Consider the following 18815-nt stretch of genomic DNA (forward strand, 5'->3'; position numbering starts at 1 on the left):
CAACCAAAAATATCTAAAAATGGAAGTCACAATTTCATTCTCCTTTTTTTCATTCTTTTCTTTACTCCTTTTTTTTTCCATCCATTTTCTTGTCTATATAAAACCCTTCTCACTCTCTCCTCTCTAGCAATCAGCAATACGCTTACCGGCGGAGAGTCCAATCCGCCATGGCCGTCCAGCTTCGCTTCTCCCACTTTAATCCTCACGCCGCCGACATCCCCGGCAGCAGTCGTCTCCCCTACGCCCCTCTTCGCATCTCCGCCCACAACACCTTTCGCGATCTGTGCTCCCTACGATTTACTCCCTCGAACCCTAACCTTCCCCGAGCTCTCTCCTCCTCCGATCTCCTCTCCCTTGGAGGAGGATCTGGCGATGGCATTCACTCCGGTGGACCCCCGGGAGGTGGCGGCGGCGGCAGGGGAGGATCTGGCTCTGATGGAACTCCCGGCGACCATCACGACGAGGAGCGCTACCATTCTTCCAGCCCGCTCGATATTTTTCTAGAGGGTTGGCGGGCGAGGGTTTCGGCCGATCCACAGTTTCCCTTCAAGGTCCTCATGGAGGAACTCGTGGGCGTGAGCGCCTGCGTCCTCGGCGACATGGCGTCCCGCCCCAACTTCGGCCTCAACGAGCTTGACTTTGTCTTTTCCACCCTCGTGGTTGGATCAATTCTCAACTTCGTCCTAATGTACCTTCTCGCCCCTACCTCCGCCACCGTCGTCGCGTCCTCCGCCCTCCCTGGAGTGTTTGCTTCCTGCCCCACCGGCCACATGTTCGAGCCAGGATCCTACTCTCTGTTATCACGTCTCGGCACTCTTGTTTATAAAGGTACGACCTTTGCGGCTGTTGGATTTGCCGCTGGGCTCGTAGGGACAGCTATCTCAAATGGATTGATTGCTCTGCGCAAGAGAATGGATCCCGAGTTTGAGGTCCCCAATAAGCCCCCGCCTACGCTGCTGAACTCAGGCACTTGGGCATTGCACATGGGTTTGAGCAGTAACTTCCGTTATCAAACTCTGAATGGGCTGGAGTTCGTATTGGAGAAAGTATTGCCACCGGCCGGATTTAAGACTTCGGTACTGGTTTTGAGGTGCTTGAATAATGTTTTGGGTGGGATGTCATTTGTGTTACTCGCGAGGCTGACAGGGTCACAAAAGGTAGAAGTAGAGAAGGGAGAAGAGAAACAGAGGTTGATTGATAATGGTGTATCTGCAGTTCCAGAGGTTGAAGGTGTTGATTTGCAGAGGAGTGAATCAGTTAAGTGATTATGTAAGTCGTGGTTATAGTCAGTTTTCCAATTAGATGCAGCTTGGGAGGTATTTGTACTGAGCCAAGTAGTTTCACCCTGAAATTCCTCAGAGTACGTGCAGTTTCTTTTAAATATTGAATGAATAAATAGGGGTATGGTTTTTATCCCTTATTTTCCTTAATACGTTCTCTCTGATGCTGTTAATAGTCTTAAGAATAGGAACACCCTGCGATGCCCATCCATTAGATGTTGGGCTCAAAACTCAATAGTGCCATATGTTTTCTTTACATTCCATGCTTGTTGTGTTATGCGTGCCATAATCGAATAGTCGGTTCTATCAATATAACACTATCCGAGTAGTTTGTTTCTTTGAAATAAATTTTATGATCTGACAATGGTTGAACTTTTTCAGAATAATTTCTATGTGGGTGAAAGTTGCTAAATATTTTAAAGATTAATTTATTTGATAAACAAATTGAGTTGTGTCACGCGTTCATGATTGATTGTACTGTTGGTTGCAAATTCTGTGAATGCAGTCCCTGTTTCAGGTCGAGTTATATTCATGCTATTTCCATTATTGTCACCCTTAGCATTATTTACACTATGGATACACATTATCTAATAGAACTTGGATTGTGCTTTTGTTTTTTATTCCCTTTGTTGGATGTGGCCCTTGGATTTCTTTCATTTTTAGCTAGAAAACAATTACATCATAATCTTGTTACTAGAAATTAGGTTTGACATTTCTTTATTTGGATTTCTGAACTTTGATGCTTATTGATATCCTAAAGCTTTTCCGCATGCCTACCTACCTTTCTGTTCTATACTCTTCATCTAAAATCCAAATTCAGTTGCTTATTTTATTTGATTGTTTTTGTTCATGCTTATTGTACCTTATCCTATCATTAATTGGTTAGTTGAATATGTTATTGTACTGTTTCTCATTTGTCTCTTATGCTTAGCATGTGATTTTTTTCTCTTAAAAATATATCTGATGTTTATGCCTATTCCAATTGGTAGGCAAGGGCTAGAGGAATAATTTTGCTTTGCCAAATAAAAAAGCTTATTCTTTTCAAAGTGTATACAATTGTATCATCGGATGGTTGTTCAATTCATTCTTTAGTGATTATCTAAGTCCCTTTGGAAAAGTCAAATCTGGGTTTTCTTTATTTTCTCAACCGCCCATTACATTATGTTTTGAGGAAGATAGAACAACAGTTCGGAACAGGGCTCAACTTTGACATGGTGTGAGTTCAATCTCAAAGTTGCATGACCATTAGCTTCTACCTCCTCTGCTTCTACAGTTTGTGTATCATTATTTACAATATATATAATGTTCACTATTTATAAATTTCAGTTAAATTCAGTGTTGTATCTAAAGTAAGCAAAAATCACTGTGTATACATTCACTTTCTATTGGTTAGAAATTGTCAAATTAATCATTTTATAAACTCTAAGATCATGCACTGAAGCTTCTTCACATCAACCTGTACAATTGTAGAGCATTATATATTGAAAATATTTTCATATTATGCCCTCTTATATCTTCATTTCATGGTCTTGTTAACTTTACAGACAGAGAACACATGCTTTTATGGTGTTGCATATTTTGCGTTGGCTTGTTTGTGTTGCCTTTTAGATGATTGCAACCCCAACAAATATCAAAGTAAATATCTCGATGTTAGTGAACACCCACTATATTCTGCTCTCGTGACCAATTGCACTTATGTCCTTGATCTGCTTTTGTTCATTATATTTCAGAATTTTCTCATTTTTGTGATTATTTTTGTTGAGTTTCTTTTACCGATTTATTTCACTTTTATTAATTTGAAATAGAAATTATTTTAACTTTTTATCTTTCTGAATTTGTTATAAGAGAATATTTAATGTTTAACTGAGCAAGGATAAATTTTAAATTGATAAAAGTGAATATTATTAATGAACTCATTCACTCGACTTTGAATAGAATAAAGAGTGATCATTTATGGTGACCAAAGGAGCTAAGCAGCAAGAGGAGGCATCCCTGGCATCGAGAAATCACTGGAGATGTCTGTATCAACATGCGTGTACTATGTCGTGTACTTGCTAACTGGCATGCCTAAACAAGCTCACCATGCTGACTAATTTGTTTTTATCTGCTCATTCGTCTTTCCTTTTTATTTTATTATTTTTTTTTTGAATTTTGTATACTTTTTTTATCATAAAAATAGGTCCCATTCTCTCACTTGTCTTTTCTGTTTGAATTGAAATAATGCATGACATGAGAGTAGGAAGGCAATGTGAGAGAGGTTCCTGGCATCGGAAAACCAAGTCCTATGGGAGCATCAAGCATGGCAAGCCTTTGAGCCAAGTGTTGATCTCTTCTCCACCTCCATGAATTCAACCAGCTATTCCTCAAGCCACTTGGCTCCACCTGACATCCCTTTAACCATGGTTCCAAACCCCCCTCGGCCCTCAGTTAAAAACCAAATGCCTCCGCAAACAAGTGAGCTGTGAGTTGTCATCGTAAACCCATGGTTAAAGGTTATATATATACACACACCTTCTGCGCCTCCTCAAAGAAGTGAGCACTTAACACCACACCCCTTCTCCTTCCACTGTTCACTCTCTAAATCCATGAAAAGCTCTCCTCCCACCTCTTCCAGCTCTTCTTCTCTGACATTAAGAAAACCCAGGCGCTCCAAGAAAGACCCCAACCTGAAGAATGGCCATGGTGATGCAAATGCAAATGCAAATGCAAATGGGAATGGGAAGAGAAGTTCTTCTTTCAGAGGTGTCACCAGGTAATTTAATTAAGTCTGTTGTTGAGAAGATGGCGAGAAGAGAAAGGAACTTGTTTTAATTGCTGGATTTGGATGTGTGTCTCAAGGCATAGATGGACTGGGAGATATGAAGCTCACCTGTGGGACAGGCATTGCTGGAATCCAATTCAGAAGAAGAAAGGAAGACAAGGTTGGGATGTAGATTCAACACCCTTTCTAGGGTTTGCAATTTTACAGGCACTAGTAAATTCGATGATTATTTACTTCTCGCTTATTTGTTTATATTTAGTGCTGACATTTCTGATCTCTGCCCTTTCTTTTTGCTCGGATCTTGTCTGGGGGCATGCATGTCGGTGGGTGGATCATGGATTGCTGGTCTGATGTCGATCGCTATTAGTTTATTTAGGTTAGTCACTGCTTACAAGTCGCAGTCTCTCTTTTCCTATAATAGATGAATGCTACTTTTCTCTTGATGGCTCGATGGCTTCCTTTGTGCGTTCACTGTATTGTATTGCTTTTCCAATGAGAAACATGAACCAAATGAGTACTAAGGCCAAGAATTAGGGAAAGAAAAAATGCAAATTGCTCAAGAAGAATTCAAACAAACAAATAGCAGGGAAGGAGAAACACTAAATAGCAACCAAGATTTGTACCTGATAATTCTTTAGCATGTAGATTGGATCTAGCAATGCTTCAATGTCTGAACACAGCCAAAGTAACAATGCCTGAGTAGTGACTTTAATAAAGAAACTTTATGCAGCTTAGATTTAAACATTTTAGACTAGAGGTCGAGCCTAATAAGTTAATGAGTCAGTTTCTTAATCTAAGCAGGCCATGACAGTTTTAGCTCGCATCTTAAGAGAATCTACCTTTACAATGAACCTATGGAAGACAATGTGTCATGTTATATATATTGGTGTGGTTAACTCTTGTGGAGGGTGCCTGCTACTCGAATTGGCCATCTTTGGATTTGAAGGTGATGTCCTGTTCATCCTCAATTGGATATGAATCTGCCTAACTCAAACCTTAACCTTACCTAGTTCAGGTGTTCAGATATTTAAGTTATAGTTTGAAGTTCTTGGGTTGTATGGTTAAGTAATGTGAGCTTGCTAATTGTTTTTGTTTCTAATGCAATCTCTCAAGAACATTAGTCCTAATTAAAAGCTAGGGGCAACGGATTTGTCTAATTCAGGAAATTATGAAATCTTAGTTTGCAGAATTATCTGGAGCAAAGGGGTTCTGTCGCTCCAAGTTGATGTTGTGTAAATGACTAGAAATGCTGAAACGTTAATCAACAAGGATTAAGAAACTAAACATGAATCATCCAAAAAAAATTTGGCAAACATTATAATCCCAAGCATGAACTAAAGGAACAATACTATGAAGCAAAAACTAAAAGAAAATTATGCAAACCACCCATGAAGAATCCAAACCCCTAAATACAAGAACAATGATTAAAAAAAGAAGGAAAATTCCATAAAATCAATGCCTACTATCTACCTGATGCCTAACTTGGCATCTAGAGGGGAAAAGATTACAGTCCTTGATGATTCAAGTGTAAAAATAAAGTTCATAATATGCTATGGTCTCCATATCAGATTGGTCTTTGATTTACGAATTGATTTGGCGCAGGGGCTTATGATGATGAGGCAGCAGCAGCTCACACATATGATCTCGCCGCCCTCAAGTACTGGGGTTTGGAAACTGCTCTGAATTTTCCAGTATGTTCATATACGAAAGCATTTAAAGATTTATTGTCAAACTAATTTTGTTCATGGATCAATTAGATACTCTATTTTGTGGTTAATAAGAACTGGTCATGTATCGAATGCAGTTCGATACATATTCAAAGGAGTACGAAGAGATGCAGAGCATGTCAAAGGAAGAGTACTTGGCTTCTCTCAGGCGCAGGAGTAATGGTTTCTCGAGAGGTGTTTCCAAGTACCGTGGAGTGGCCAGGTTAACTGTTAATTGCCATTGAGCTCATTAATACTTAAACCTTTAGTTTGTTGAGTACACGTTCAATATGAGGCCTTGAGGTATACTCATTTGTCAACATGGCTGGAATTTGGCAGGCATCACCATAACGGACGATGGGAGGCGAGGATCGGAAGAGTTTTTGGCAATAAATACTTATACCTAGGAACTTTCAGTAGGTGCTCTTAGTCAATAATTTTCAGTTCATAATCTTGTCCGTGAACTCATATGTTCTACTTGCAGGTACTGAGGAGGAGGCAGCCCAAGCTTACGACCTTGCTGCGATCGAGTACAGAGGTCCCAACGCGATCACCAACTTCGACATCAGTTGCTACTTAAAATGCCCAAAGTCACATCCCGCAAGTAGTGCTGCTGCTCCTCCAGAGGAGCTCCAAGAAGCGAGTTGCGAAGCGCCTCGGGCCATGCAGGTATCGGAGTCCTGCACGGATCATGATGTTGCAGCAGAGGACATGATTACTTGGAGCCCTTTAATGGACGAGTGCTTCGACGTCTGCTCTCTCCCTCAACTGAGCGATCTGCATAGCTTCTTCTCCGACAAAGGTGCGTTTGAGGACAATGTGGAGGTCCTCTTCGACGTCTCCGAATCAAATGGGATGGAGGAAGGAGAAATGCTGCAAAATATTACATCTTTGAGGACTCAAGAATGGTAGTAGGAGAGGTGAGTTGAGGGGGGAAGGGGGATACGCCAGTTGATTGCTTTTGGAAAATTAGCGTATGGTCTCAAGAATGAGATACGTGTTTTGAGCTTTTGTTTTGGTGGTGTTTTAGGAAGTTGGGTTCTCTTGTTTCGGGACACGAAAGAAGGCTATGAAGTTCTTGTTCTCATCGATGGATGGCGGCTAATTTGAGGGCACAAATTTAAGTTACTGAATGATTATACATCTATCTTTTAAAAGATTTCAATGACGGTGACAACAAACGATAAAGCGGCTGCCACGGCGAGCTCTGCAGCAGTTCCATGTCCTCCGTCGAGTTTCTGCGCACTTGATGCTGGCGTGGATCCTGAGAAAACGTTCAAGCATTGCTGAAGTCGTATGAACTTGGTAGCGATGCATTGGAAGAAGCATAAACTTCCAATTTATAGATAAGTCCATCTCACCAGGTGATTCCCGGCCGCCGCCGGAGGGAGCCGGCGAGGTGACTGTCGTCGGACTTTCGGGAGCCCGTGAAGTAGCCGTCGTCGGACTTGCAACTGGAATTCCTACATCTGCAACATCGAAGAAGTCAAAAGTCTAATTCATTACGGCAAACAGAGAAGTTGAAGCTTTCCCGCATGTTTCCCACCTGAGCACAAGCTCACCGGTGGCGCGTCGAGGCGGCAGAGGGAGGGGAGTCGGAGGGCCCTGGCGTTGTCGACGGTGATGCCGAAGCTCTCGGCCCCGCCTGCGAGGAGCTCGCAGAGGCAGATGGGGTCGGAGTCGATGAGCCCGGCTAGCTCGGGGCAGCAGTCGCCGCCGGGCGTCGTGTCATTGCTGCCGACGCTGGCGTAGGACAAGCAGCCTGTCATGTTGACGAAGGCGTCCATGCAATCGGCCACCGACGGTGCCGACGCCGGCCCTTGCGCTTGGATGCCAAAAATCGTGCACGAGATGACGGCGGCGACGATCGCTGGCAACATCAGAGGAAAACGGCCCCACCTCGCGCACATCGTATAGATCAAAGCAGAAGAACACGGTAATCGATTCACTAATTGCGAGGTTTTGGAAATCGGTCTCAATTTATAGAACTATGAAGCATTCGACTGCTTGTGATTAAATTTTTTGGAGCAATGAATTAATTTAATTGATGATGGAATTGCAGGTCGGAGTTCAAAAGGTTTAAATGCTTCATTTACTCAGTTCTTGGATCATAGTTTGGAAGACGTTATGGTCCATTAATGTGATGGTAGGAAAGATGAGATGGCCTTCGCACAAGGATTCAACACCTGTGAATGTGACCGGGATTCATGCATCATTTGAAGAATTCATTGTTCAAACAAAAGCAGTTAGGCAATCTCTAATTAAAATTCGCAGCTATTAAAGCATAAGTTCACACAGATGGTAATGCATCCCTTATGATCCTTGATGCTTTGCCAGCGTACCACATCTTCTGAACCTTGATATCAGTTTAGCTGTTATTTATCAAAATTTTGAGCCATGGAAAGCTATAACGGCACATTTTTCCTCTGAAGAAGCTAAGCCTTCTTCCTCCCTCCAGCTGCAGGAACACATGCCTAGTGGTGATGAAGCCAAATTACAATCAGTAACAGAAGACGAATCAAGATCAAGAAGTCCTGGAAGTGCAGTATGCTTGTTTGGGAGCTCCTGATTTTTACAGGCTGATCAGGCTCGTAAGACAGTCCAAGTGCCTTGGGAATAAGATGTCTGCAAGGGATAACTTGGTTTGCAACTTTGTGATGTCTGCAAAATCAGATTCAGATGCACACAAAGATGAACACTCTTCATTCATCTTCCAGTTCAAACAAAATGCGGCAAACTGCTAGAGGTTATTCCAGAGAGAGGTTCTGTGAATTCTGCAGACGTTCAACGAGTGCTCCAGTCAAGTAGCTCGCACTCTATGGTTTCCATGAACTTGAATCCTCTGAATTAGGCAATGCTAATCACAGTAGACTAGTTTAAACATAGTAGTGAATGTGAGGGCGGTTTCTTCAGAGCCTATTGCCATACTGTTGACCAGCACCATGATTTCATGACACAAACTTATCGTTCTGGATCAGTTTGTGACAATGAGAATGTCTCTGTTATGTCCAGAAATGACACTTTTAGTTTCCTCTTAAATACTCAGGTAGAGAACTTCATAATGCATTAGATGAGCACCTTGATCCTTATGTAGCTGGTCTTACCGACTCTCTTCGTTTCATTCTGAATACTAAGTTCTTTGTCTTCAGAACAATTGTTGAATTTTTCAGTAAATTTTTCCCAATTTACAGAATCTTTATCATACGTAAGATTTAAGAATCAGATGAAATCGAATGTAATAGACACTCAAAGGTAAGCAAAATCATAGACTTAACTCAATAAAATTATGCAAAGCCTTCATATTAGGACAGTCCCATATCATTTGATGTTAAATAATAAAGAAACAGTAATATTAAGATCGTTATTGATAACCAAGTGAAGTCTTAGATGTTCAAATTGAATCTTCAAGGGCACTTGGGCCCCCCTCTCTTGGTCTTCCAGTTATTGTAACATGGGCATACATCCTTGTGTGCGTAGGTCCCTGGAGGCACACACCTGCACTTGAAGCAGCATTGCTGACAAAAGAATAAGCAAGGCTTCTTGTAGGCAGTCTTGGAGCATCTGTATTGACAGGCACCAGGGCACTCTGCAAAAACACAGTATAAACATAGTAAAATTAACAACGAAAAGGACGACGATTCACCAGATTTTTTTTTTTTTGTGAATATATTGCAGACTCGGTACCTGCTTGAGAAAACCCAGAATGCTTGTGTTTCTGCTGCTGATTAAACAAGAAAAAAAAACACTAGGTCAGATTACATATTGTATTGTTCCATTCTGCATGAAATCCTTACTTTACTAACCCTTGTAGCCAAGTTCACTCCAAGATCCTCCTCAGCTGGCACTTCCTGCAACATGAACAAATAGAGTTCATTTGAATACATAAAGAAGAGAGAGAGAGAGCGCAAGCAACTAAACCATGGTTGATGCTGCCATTGCAGCAAACAATACGAGGACCAGGAAGACAAGAACTCCATCTGATATCTTCATTTCTGAAGAAGTAACCAGTGCCTACAAGCAATCTGTTGTATGTTCTAACACAATATGTCATATTTATAAGGGAAAATTTGGCAATAAACCACTCCACCTTATCATTCAACCTGCCACCGACGCCCTCATTCAATGCACTCACCTTTTTGCTTTGTCTGCTACTTTGTTACAGTGATTTAGTGTGGTGGTAGATTTACTGCAGTGAACCAGATTTGACTGCAGATTAGCCCATAAGACAGTAACACAAGTATAAATCTTTATTCTCTCAACATTTTGGTGCATTCCATGTGCATTTTGATGTTACTGCAGCTTCTTCTTGTTAATTACCTATAGTTAAGGATCCAAGAAAACGCGTAGTGAAGTAAAAGCTTTCCCATGATCTGAAACACGATCACATGCCAATGAACAAGATCTCATTTATTTATGAGACAGACATCCAAGGCTGCAGTACTTGCGTTCCTTATTTTTGATGCCAGGGTAAGAGTGGAGTACCACCTCACAGTGCACTCACAAAAAGACTTCAACTCTCTGCCATCAATTCCTTGTAAAAAGCTGTTAGATATCCAAATGTGACAGTCGATCGCAAATTAAATTAAGTTGTTGCCTCCTTGATCAAATAGATTTAAAAGGGATTTTCATAGAAATATCCCCATGCAGATTTCCTTCATCGTTTAAGTACCAAATTCTTGAGTCTAAAATTTTCATTCTTGCCTGGCCTTAAGATCACCATAAAGATAAGTTAAAATGTTAACAACACTATTATCTTTGTATATGTTGATAGAATATAATATAATGAAGTATTATTGTGAATTTATCAATTAATGTTTGAGAAAGACAAATTAATATTTGTACACATAGTAGCTATATGATTTTATGGGGGAAAAGCACATTTAGGAACCATGAAAAGTTTTCTATTCTTATCGTCAAACAACAAAATTATAAATTATATGATGGAAAATATGTTTAAAAGGGACAGATATGGCATTTCTTGCAGCTAAATGGGTTTTGTAGCCTGGTTTAGAGCATTTTAACATAATTGGTGAGATAAATTATAAATTTTTTAACGGCGTTGATCTTTACAAACTCCGCCTCCGTTGACCACCGCTCCTTTATAATCCTCAGTTAAAAATAGCAAAGTCTTACCACCGGAGATATAAGATTATATTTAGACAAAACAAAACAAAAACAAAAGGGCACAAAACTTAGTTTAACTTTATGGAATCTCTAGATAAACAGTGCAATTTCTTTTCGGTGGCTAAAAAATGCCAAAATAAACAAAAACAAGGTAATCCCTTTCTTTTTCTAATCTGTTCTTTTTCAACTCTTCCATCTTCCTCAATCAAAAAGGAAACGCCTTTTCTTATTCTCATTTGCATATCTTATTTCCTCCTCTATGAAGACTTAATTTGAAGGAACACCGAGGACGCCTGGCTCTATTTGTAGCCTTTTCTTTCATCACCTGCTCATTCATTGGTGTATTTGTTTTTTAATATCAGATGGAATGATATTGAACCCTTTCAATTTTGTTTTTCTTCTTCTTAGATGTTTTGAAGTCTACATAAACCTTTGAAGTTTATCTTCGTTTAGCTATTATGTTGACAGGATGCTGAGGGATTTGGCTTTAGGATCCTCTTCTTAGTCAATTGATAAAGGAAATTCCTGCCTTTTTTGAGATATAAACCTTCCTTTTTGCTCATGTGTCTTCTTTATCAGAAACATTTTCCTTAGCATGTAGTTTATTCACTGATGATTGTTTGTTCCAGATACGAAAGACTAATGTTGAGATTTGAAACCCTAGTACGATTCGTTTATTCTTTCTGATTCAATGCCTTAATGCTTTTGTTCTTAATTTTCAGGTTTCTTCCTCTTGCAGCTAAGATTTGCTCAGATCCATTTTATCTGAATCTTGAGTTCTCTGCATCCCTTCAGTCGTAGAAGGGACTTGCTGACTTTGACTCTGTCAGGTTCTCAGAATGGTATACAGCACACTCAGCTGAGCATCAACATTATTCAGGATAACTATTTTTCTCCTAAGCAAGTAATGTGCTGAGTAGAATATTAATGACCACTCTTTTACTTGTGAAATCCGTCACTTTAACACTCTCACACGATCATCATCCCCACGATGATGACCACTCTCTTAATCAAACTTGTGGAACATGTTCTAGTCATTAGACCAATTCCATCAAGTGCAGTGTTAGAAGAGCCCATGCTTGTGCAGTTTGCTGACATACTTGATTACTTAATGTCTGTACACAGTAAGTTCTCAGCCAACAGGCCATGAGCCAATATCTCACATTTCAAACATCTTTATCAAACAAAACTATACATATAGTATCAATAACAGTCCCTTCGATGAAGGTTAATCCGCTGCTATGACTATCGGCCTACAGTGACAAACAAGAGGCATTTATGGTATCCGGACAAAATGATGTACATTTGTAACAACAAATATGATAAAGCAGTAACTCCTGCATGCTGAATACTAGTGAACTAAAAGGGTAAATGAATCAAATGCTGCAGCAGGCGATCATGCGAGAAGTGCCAGAAATACAGTTTATTGACCTGTTACATGCGCATAATTGAAATACAGACTTAATGCTGTTTCTGAACTTGTTGTAGATGCAGAAATTGTAGTCTGAAAACTTGTTTATGGACTTGAGTAGTGAGTAAAAGAAATAGGAAAAAAAATAGTGAAAAAATTGTCTTTATAAACTAGTATCAGACTGTAAATACTGAAAAATCTATAGATAAAATATCAGCATTCTCAGCAGCAGCAGCATGTAAAACAATTACTTTAATTAGAAAGTATCTTATTCCCATTCATCGTCTAACAGTAAAGAGCAAGTATATTCCAGATATTTCAGCAAAATAAATCCAACATAGTTTCTGAATACCACTAAAAGAAATAGGGAACAAGGAAATGGAGAATATTCAGTAATCATAACGTTTTATTGATGATTTATGAATAGCAAAAAGGATCAGACCTGATTGTTCACGATATGTGGAAAGCAACCGGTCGTACTAATAATCATATCCAGAAAAGAGAACAATTGATGTGATCCTGAGATGCTATTAGTAAGTCTTTTATTTTATTCTTGCTGTGGGCAAAAAGAAGAACAAGTACCTAGTAATAGATGGTGTATCATCTATTATTGCCTACTTTTTGATCCTTCTTGCTCTCTTCGCCCCCCAAACCTCCATTCTTCCCAAGGGGCATCCACAGGGGGAGCGAAAGGTGAGAACAGTGCGCCCATTTAAAGGTGCCATCTTCTTCAGCTCAGCTTCAAGTTCCTTGTGATCTTGTCCCAAGTCCAAGGGGCGTGTTCCAAAAGCATCCTTTGGGAATCGTGGCAAGTATTTCACGCACTCCTCTGACTCAAGCTGGATATCAAATTCCACTGCTTTCCGCAGACCTTTGCAGTAGGGATTGCCACACTTTCTGGCCTGGTAACTCAATAATTCCCAGGCAACAACCACTGTGGCAAAGATGAAGATAAAGCCCGCGGCATAAGCGATTGGGGCCTGATACATAACCTCGCCAATGACTTCGATCGCCACGGGCAGGAGCTCGTACGACTCCCTGAAGATGAACTTGAAGTAGGGAACGGCAAGGACGACGAGGGCGATAAGGACTAAAACCAGCAGCACGAAGTCGATGGCGGCGAATTCGGAGTGCTCGCAGAAGGGATGGGAAAGGGGGTTCAGAGATTTGCTCTTTCTCCTCGAATTGCCGTTCCGGTGCGCCGACGAGGCCTGGGAATTGGCCATGTTTTGATGTTGCTCAAAGGCCCTGCAGAACTCGATCAAACCCCGGCAGTCCACCATCGCAACCCCAAACCAGTCACGCAATCCACCAAAGACAAAAACACTCAAAAGATCGAAACTTTATGCAAATCGCACCAGTGTAAGCGGCAGTTCCGACCTGAAAAATCTTGCCGGTCAAAAAAATCAGCAAGGATCAGAAGCCAGAAACAGCGAAATTGATAAAATCCCACAGAAATTCATCGGCTCGAAACCTGAATCGGTGGGCAGAATCCAACCTGCTGAATTCTCGGCCCAATAAGAGGAGGCGAAGGGGATCTAGGAAGCGCAATGAACCGATTGGCGCCGATTCGGATCGACTGAGAGCGATCCTCGCCTCGCCCGGGAACGAGGAATCCAGAATCGAGATCCGAAGTCGAGCAATCGACACGACGGAGAGAGAAGAGATCGGAGATGTGGAAACGGATTGGTCGCCGTGCCGAAGACGAGCGGAAGGAGGAAGAAATGGAAAATGACGTGTGGAAAGAAGAAGCGTGGATTTCAAAGATATGAGCACATCAATAAATAATACGAAATAAAATTAAAATAAAAAATACGAAAAGCAACTTATTATATATAAGGAAATTTTGTTTTTCTAGAAATTCTTTTAGGAAAAAAAACAAAGATGGAATAAATCTTCACTGACAAGGAATATGATTATTTTTGTCGTAGTTTTTTTTTTTTGTAATATGAAACGTAATACATTAATTAAGAATTATTTATATTTTTTAAACTTTGACCCAATAATCATAGAATGACAATGCATCAGTTCATTCAACTTAATATTTTTTTTCATGTTAACAGAATTCTATGTAAACACGCCTTACAAAAATAATAATTAAATTATTAAATTATTTTTTGGGTGGATTTGGAAATAGTTTGATTCATTCAAGTTGAAGATTTAGTCAGTAGCTTGAACAATACAATAAATGTAAAATTCTCAAATTCATGATTGAAACAATGGACCGTCAACAATAGATAAAAATAGGCTAGAAATTAAATTCCTGATTTTGACGGGTGTTTCGGGCAGATCTTCTTATTTTGTTGATAATAAATTAATTATAAATTTGATTACATGTTAAACGTCTTATGCAAATGAATAAAACACAAATATTTTATAGTTTGATAACTTATAGATAAATTTGAAGATGCATAATATATAAAAATTAAGAAAAAGGACCTCAAAATTTATATTATTAAGAATAAATTGATAATATTTTTATATTGACCTCCAATATCTGATAAATCAAATATAAACTTAATAGTTTGTTACAGAACTTTCTGAAAATATTTTGTTAGGTTTTTGTTACGATACTAGAGAAAGTAAAGATAATACTTATCCAATATAAAAATATATATAAAGAGATTATTGCAAAAATTTGTGCCAAACTTTCCTTTATAAAAGACTTATTGACAAAATGATCCAAATTATGAGTAGTTTATCAATTGCTTAGTGTCGTCTTGCTTACCGCTTAAGAGGATTCAGATTCATTAGTTTTTTAAGATGCACAATTTTAGATTTGTTTAATTTATTATTTAATCAACCAATCAATAACTCTAATTATTAATTAATTGAATGTAAGATGGATTTGGCTTCCTAGAAATAAAAAGATAGAGATCAACGCTAATTCTTAAACTAATATATGAGTACTCATCGGTTAACTTATTATAATTAATAACATATGCTCCAATACATATAACAAGATAATGGCAAACTTAGTTTAACTTCTGAATAAATCGAAATTGTTTTTGAATTTTACTCCAAGATGATAAATTAAATTTCAAATTAATTAAGTGTTAAAAGTAACTACTCTAAATTAAATTTTTAATCATAATTTATGACAAAAAAATAAAGGATATCTTACACTTTAATTTGACATAAATTTATAAATCTTATCCTATAAGTTGACTTATAATTAAATTTATGCATTAAAAAATGATACATAATATATTTTCAAACTGTTTACAAAGTCTTCTTCAGGATATATGGAATGGTGGGAAGAATGGTGGGAAGTCAAGAAAAGACACCATTAACAAAAATTTTGATAAAAATCAACATAAAAGCCTGATTTGGTGATCATGATCACTAGATATGCATCATGTTTTGTTCAATTTTCGTCAACAACGTCGGCTGCCTCTCTTTTCACATTGTGACGACATGATAAATCTAGCGTTATCTCACTCAACTTATATCGTTGTCTTTATTTTACTACATTTTTTTTATTTTATGTATCGCATTTCGCATTTGAAATCCTTATGTCTTGGTGCAACAACATATATATTTAAACGTTAGCATGCATAGCCTTCTTAGTGGTTTTGTCTACTATCGGTTCAAGCTCGTAGCTATAAGGGTTAAACATTTAGTTAAAATTGAATCGGTCGAATCAAATTAATTAAAATAAAATTAATCAATTTTTTTAATCAATCAAACCAACTGATCTTGTTATTAAAATCGAACAAATCGAATTGATACAAAATCGATTAATTCGGTGGGTACCAAATTAGTTGATTTTTTAAAAAATATTAAAAAATTTTAATAAAAACTTAATCAGTTTAATAAAAAAAAAACTTTATTTTTTATTATTTAATTAAACATCAATTTAATCAATTTAATAATTTTTAAAATTTAAAATCAAAATCAACTAATTTAATTAATTTAATTATTTTTAAAAAATAAATTTCATAATAAATCAAATTACTAAAATTTTAAATTAGTTCAATTTAGTATGTTATTTCAACTTAATCTAAATTTTTATTACTTCTAATACTAATCTAGAATGTAAGTTTATCAAAATAATATAATAATAACACGATCTTATACGTGGGATAACATACTTTCATAAGTGTTCCGATTAAATACCGTAGATGTTTAAGTTATCGGTCAACAAACAATTCGATGTGCGCACTCTTTAGAGATTGTCAGTGAAGAGGATGAGGAGAATCTAAAATACACTTCAACAAAGGGTTAAAATTACATCGGTGAAAGATTTCTACATACCATTCCGGCAGTCCAATTAAGTTTTGCTTGAGGTACGAAAAGTATATAGGAAAAAAGAATCAAGCGAAAGCTTGATGGAGCCAACAAAAAGAGTATGTGTGAGTGTAGAATTCCCACTCTTGTATTCACTTTTTCTAGAGTTTATATACCGCTAAGAGCATAGATCTCCACATCAAAGTTAATGAGGGAATCAGATCCGACAGTCGTTAGCTGTCTCTCCATCCGCTAAGTGCTACATGTTTGAAAGATGATATCTAGGAGACCAAATCTAACAATCACATAACCGCTTCTCCATGATCTGTGTTTTGGAATATTCATAATTGTTGAGATGTTATGGACATGATCTGTGGATGATGAAATTAGGTTGTTGGGGAGTGACCTTGAAGATAGAAACAAAGATGTTATAGCCGAGATGCCTAAACAAAGATGTCATGGTCGAGTTGCCTAGGTCGGGATGTCTTGGCAGAATTGTCAAGGTCAAAATGTTATAGCCGAGTTACCGGGGCCGAGATGTCATGGTCAAGTTGTCAAAGCCGAAATATCTTGGCTGAGTTGTCGATGCTGGGATATCATGGCTGAGATGTCATTACCGAGCTCCCTTAGTCGAGACAATGTGGGTGTCAAAACCCGAGGCTGAGGTAAACATGGTGTCGAGATCTGAGGTCGCGGCAAAGATAGTGCTGAGACTCAAGATTGAGACTGAAACAGTGTGGGTGCCGAGGTTTGAGATTGCAACTGAGCTAAGGATGGCGCTGAGATCCTATCCCTTGAGATGGGTATGCTGAGCAAGCTCAATTAGGCTAGAACATCACTTGGACTAGGTTCAATTCCTCTTGGATCAAGTTGACTTTGACCACCAGATCAACACGATTATTGACCCCAAGTGCTAGATAGGATTCCGCCACATTATGTCAAGACTGAGATGTCTTAATCGAGTCATTGACATCGAGATATTTTATTCGAGCTCGAGATCGACTTGCCCCTAGACGAACTCAACTCTTTGGAATGAGTATACTGAGCCGATTCGGCTAGACCAGAGTCCCTTCTAGACTTAACCACATAGGAAGGAAGGGTTATTATAGGTTACCGCCACATCAATAAGTATTTGTGATTTGGGATATATGATTTGTGATTAAATTAGGTGTAAATTGACAATAAAGATACAAGCATGTATAATTTATACGAAAGGAAATTGATATTAATGGAATTTAATAATCTAATTAAAGTAAAAGGAAGTTACAACATGTTACTTTTTTCCATTCATTATCTTTGAGATCAGTCTTCTTATAGACTCTATCAAAAGTTTGGACGAATTTATTACTTAATCAAAATGTATAAAAAATCATAGTCGCACTTAAAAGCCGAGTACTTTACCGTTGAGTTAGCAACCCAACCCTTCAAAACAAAAGTTGGATATGTAGATATGATAAAAAAAATCAATTGAATTAGACTGCACAACCCCATCAAAACATTGAACTAAGAACAAATCTTTCTTGTTGATTTATTTGATCAATTAGAAATATATATATAGATTAGTAAAAAATACCAAATTCCTAATAGAAATGTCAAAATTCACGCTTGTAATTGATTTAATGGACAAAAATTAAAATTATATAAAAATACCTTATTATTATTATTTAAAATATTTTTATTTAAGTATTATTATAACAATCACAAAATTACAACCAAAGTTCGGTTGTAAATTAACGATCGAACCAAATTTTAGCGACCGAACTCTGATTCGATCGTTAATTCTTAGCGACCGAAGTTTTTTGATCGCTATTTTAGCGATCGAAAATTGGTTTGATCACTATTTAGCAATCGAAAATTTGTTCGATCGCTAAGTTCGTTAAAATTCTCTTGGGTACCGTTAAACTCTAAAATTAGCGATCAAATATAAATTCGATCATTAATTTAGCGATCGATATTTGATTTCCATCGGTAATTAACGATCGATTTCCGTCGCTAAATAGCGATCGATTTTAATTTCATCACTAATTTAGCGACTGATTATAATCGATCGTTAAATAGTGACCGAAGTTAAAAATCGATTGCTAATTTAATGATCGAATTATAATTAGTTGTTAAATCTGTTGCTATTTGTGATTATTTTTGTAGTGTTATAACAATTATATCATAACTTCTATAATATAATGTATTAAAATAAAATAATTCTCTTTTTAATTTAATTGGGGTCAAAATCATTATATATAAAATATTTTTATATCAAAAATTTCTTATCAACTTGGTTAATATTACTTAAACTTTGATTAAAA

General features: G+C 37.8%; 5 protein-coding genes across 8 annotated transcripts; 2 read left to right on the top strand and 3 right to left on the bottom strand.

Moving 5' to 3' along the window:
• The first annotated feature begins 141 nt into the window (after window positions 1–141).
• LOC141838587 (protein RETICULATA-RELATED 3, chloroplastic-like) lies at window positions 142–2535 on the top strand. Its single transcript, XM_074726102.1, has 2 exons — window positions 142–1401; window positions 2270–2535. Exon 1 carries the CDS (start codon window positions 168–170, stop codon window positions 1263–1265), a length of 1098 nt encoding a protein of 365 aa, XP_074582203.1. The 5' UTR covers window positions 142–167; the 3' UTR covers window positions 1266–1401; window positions 2270–2535.
• Window positions 2536–3852: 1317 nt separating this feature from the next.
• LOC141838588 (ethylene-responsive transcription factor WRI1-like) lies at window positions 3853–6727 on the top strand. The gene is given in 8 exon segments (XM_074726103.1): window positions 3853–4032; window positions 4119–4201; window positions 4409–4417; window positions 5644–5732; window positions 5846–5970; window positions 6087–6163; window positions 6232–6615; window positions 6618–6727. Coding segments are annotated over 8 exon segments (993 nt in total). The 5' UTR covers window positions 3853–3865; the 3' UTR covers window positions 6677–6727.
• Window positions 6728–6898: 171 nt separating this feature from the next.
• Window positions 6899–7657, bottom strand: LOC141837859 (non-specific lipid transfer protein GPI-anchored 12-like). Its single transcript, XM_074725228.1, has 3 exons — window positions 7294–7657; window positions 7109–7216; window positions 6899–7011 (listed from the first exon to the last, which is right to left on the bottom strand). The coding sequence occupies exons 1-3, from the start codon at window positions 7655–7657 to the stop codon at window positions 6899–6901; spliced, it is 585 nt and encodes a 194-aa protein (XP_074581329.1).
• Window positions 7658–9151: 1494 nt separating this feature from the next.
• On the bottom strand, window positions 9152–9737 carry LOC141839116 (peamaclein-like). The gene is made up of 4 exons (XM_074726782.1): window positions 9666–9737; window positions 9551–9595; window positions 9432–9468; window positions 9152–9333 (listed from the first exon to the last, which is right to left on the bottom strand). Exons 1-4 carry the CDS (start codon window positions 9735–9737, stop codon window positions 9152–9154), a joined length of 336 nt encoding a protein of 111 aa, XP_074582883.1.
• A 2933-nt stretch (window positions 9738–12670) lies between these two features.
• LOC141839115 (uncharacterized) lies at window positions 12671–14012 on the bottom strand. 4 transcript variants are annotated; one of them, XM_074726780.1, is made up of 2 exons: window positions 13781–14012; window positions 12671–13662 (listed from the first exon to the last, which is right to left on the bottom strand). In XM_074726780.1, exon 2 carries the CDS (start codon window positions 13563–13565, stop codon window positions 12897–12899), a length of 669 nt encoding a protein of 222 aa, XP_074582881.1. In that variant the 5' UTR covers window positions 13566–13662; window positions 13781–14012; the 3' UTR covers window positions 12671–12896. The 4 variants fall into 4 exon arrangements, with proteins under 4 accessions (XP_074582881.1, XP_074582882.1, XP_074582880.1 ...); XM_074726781.1 differs by having other exon boundaries at window positions 12671–13671; XM_074726779.1 differs by having other exon boundaries at window positions 13757–14012.
• Between the last annotated feature and the right edge of the window lie 4803 nt (window positions 14013–18815).

This window comes from Curcuma longa, chromosome 11 (assembly GCF_044706935.1).
Source record: "Curcuma longa cultivar G26 ecotype Majalengka, Jawa Barat chromosome 11, ITB_CL_G26_1.1, whole genome shotgun sequence".
NCBI lineage: Eukaryota > Viridiplantae > Streptophyta > Magnoliopsida > Zingiberales > Zingiberaceae > Curcuma > Curcuma longa.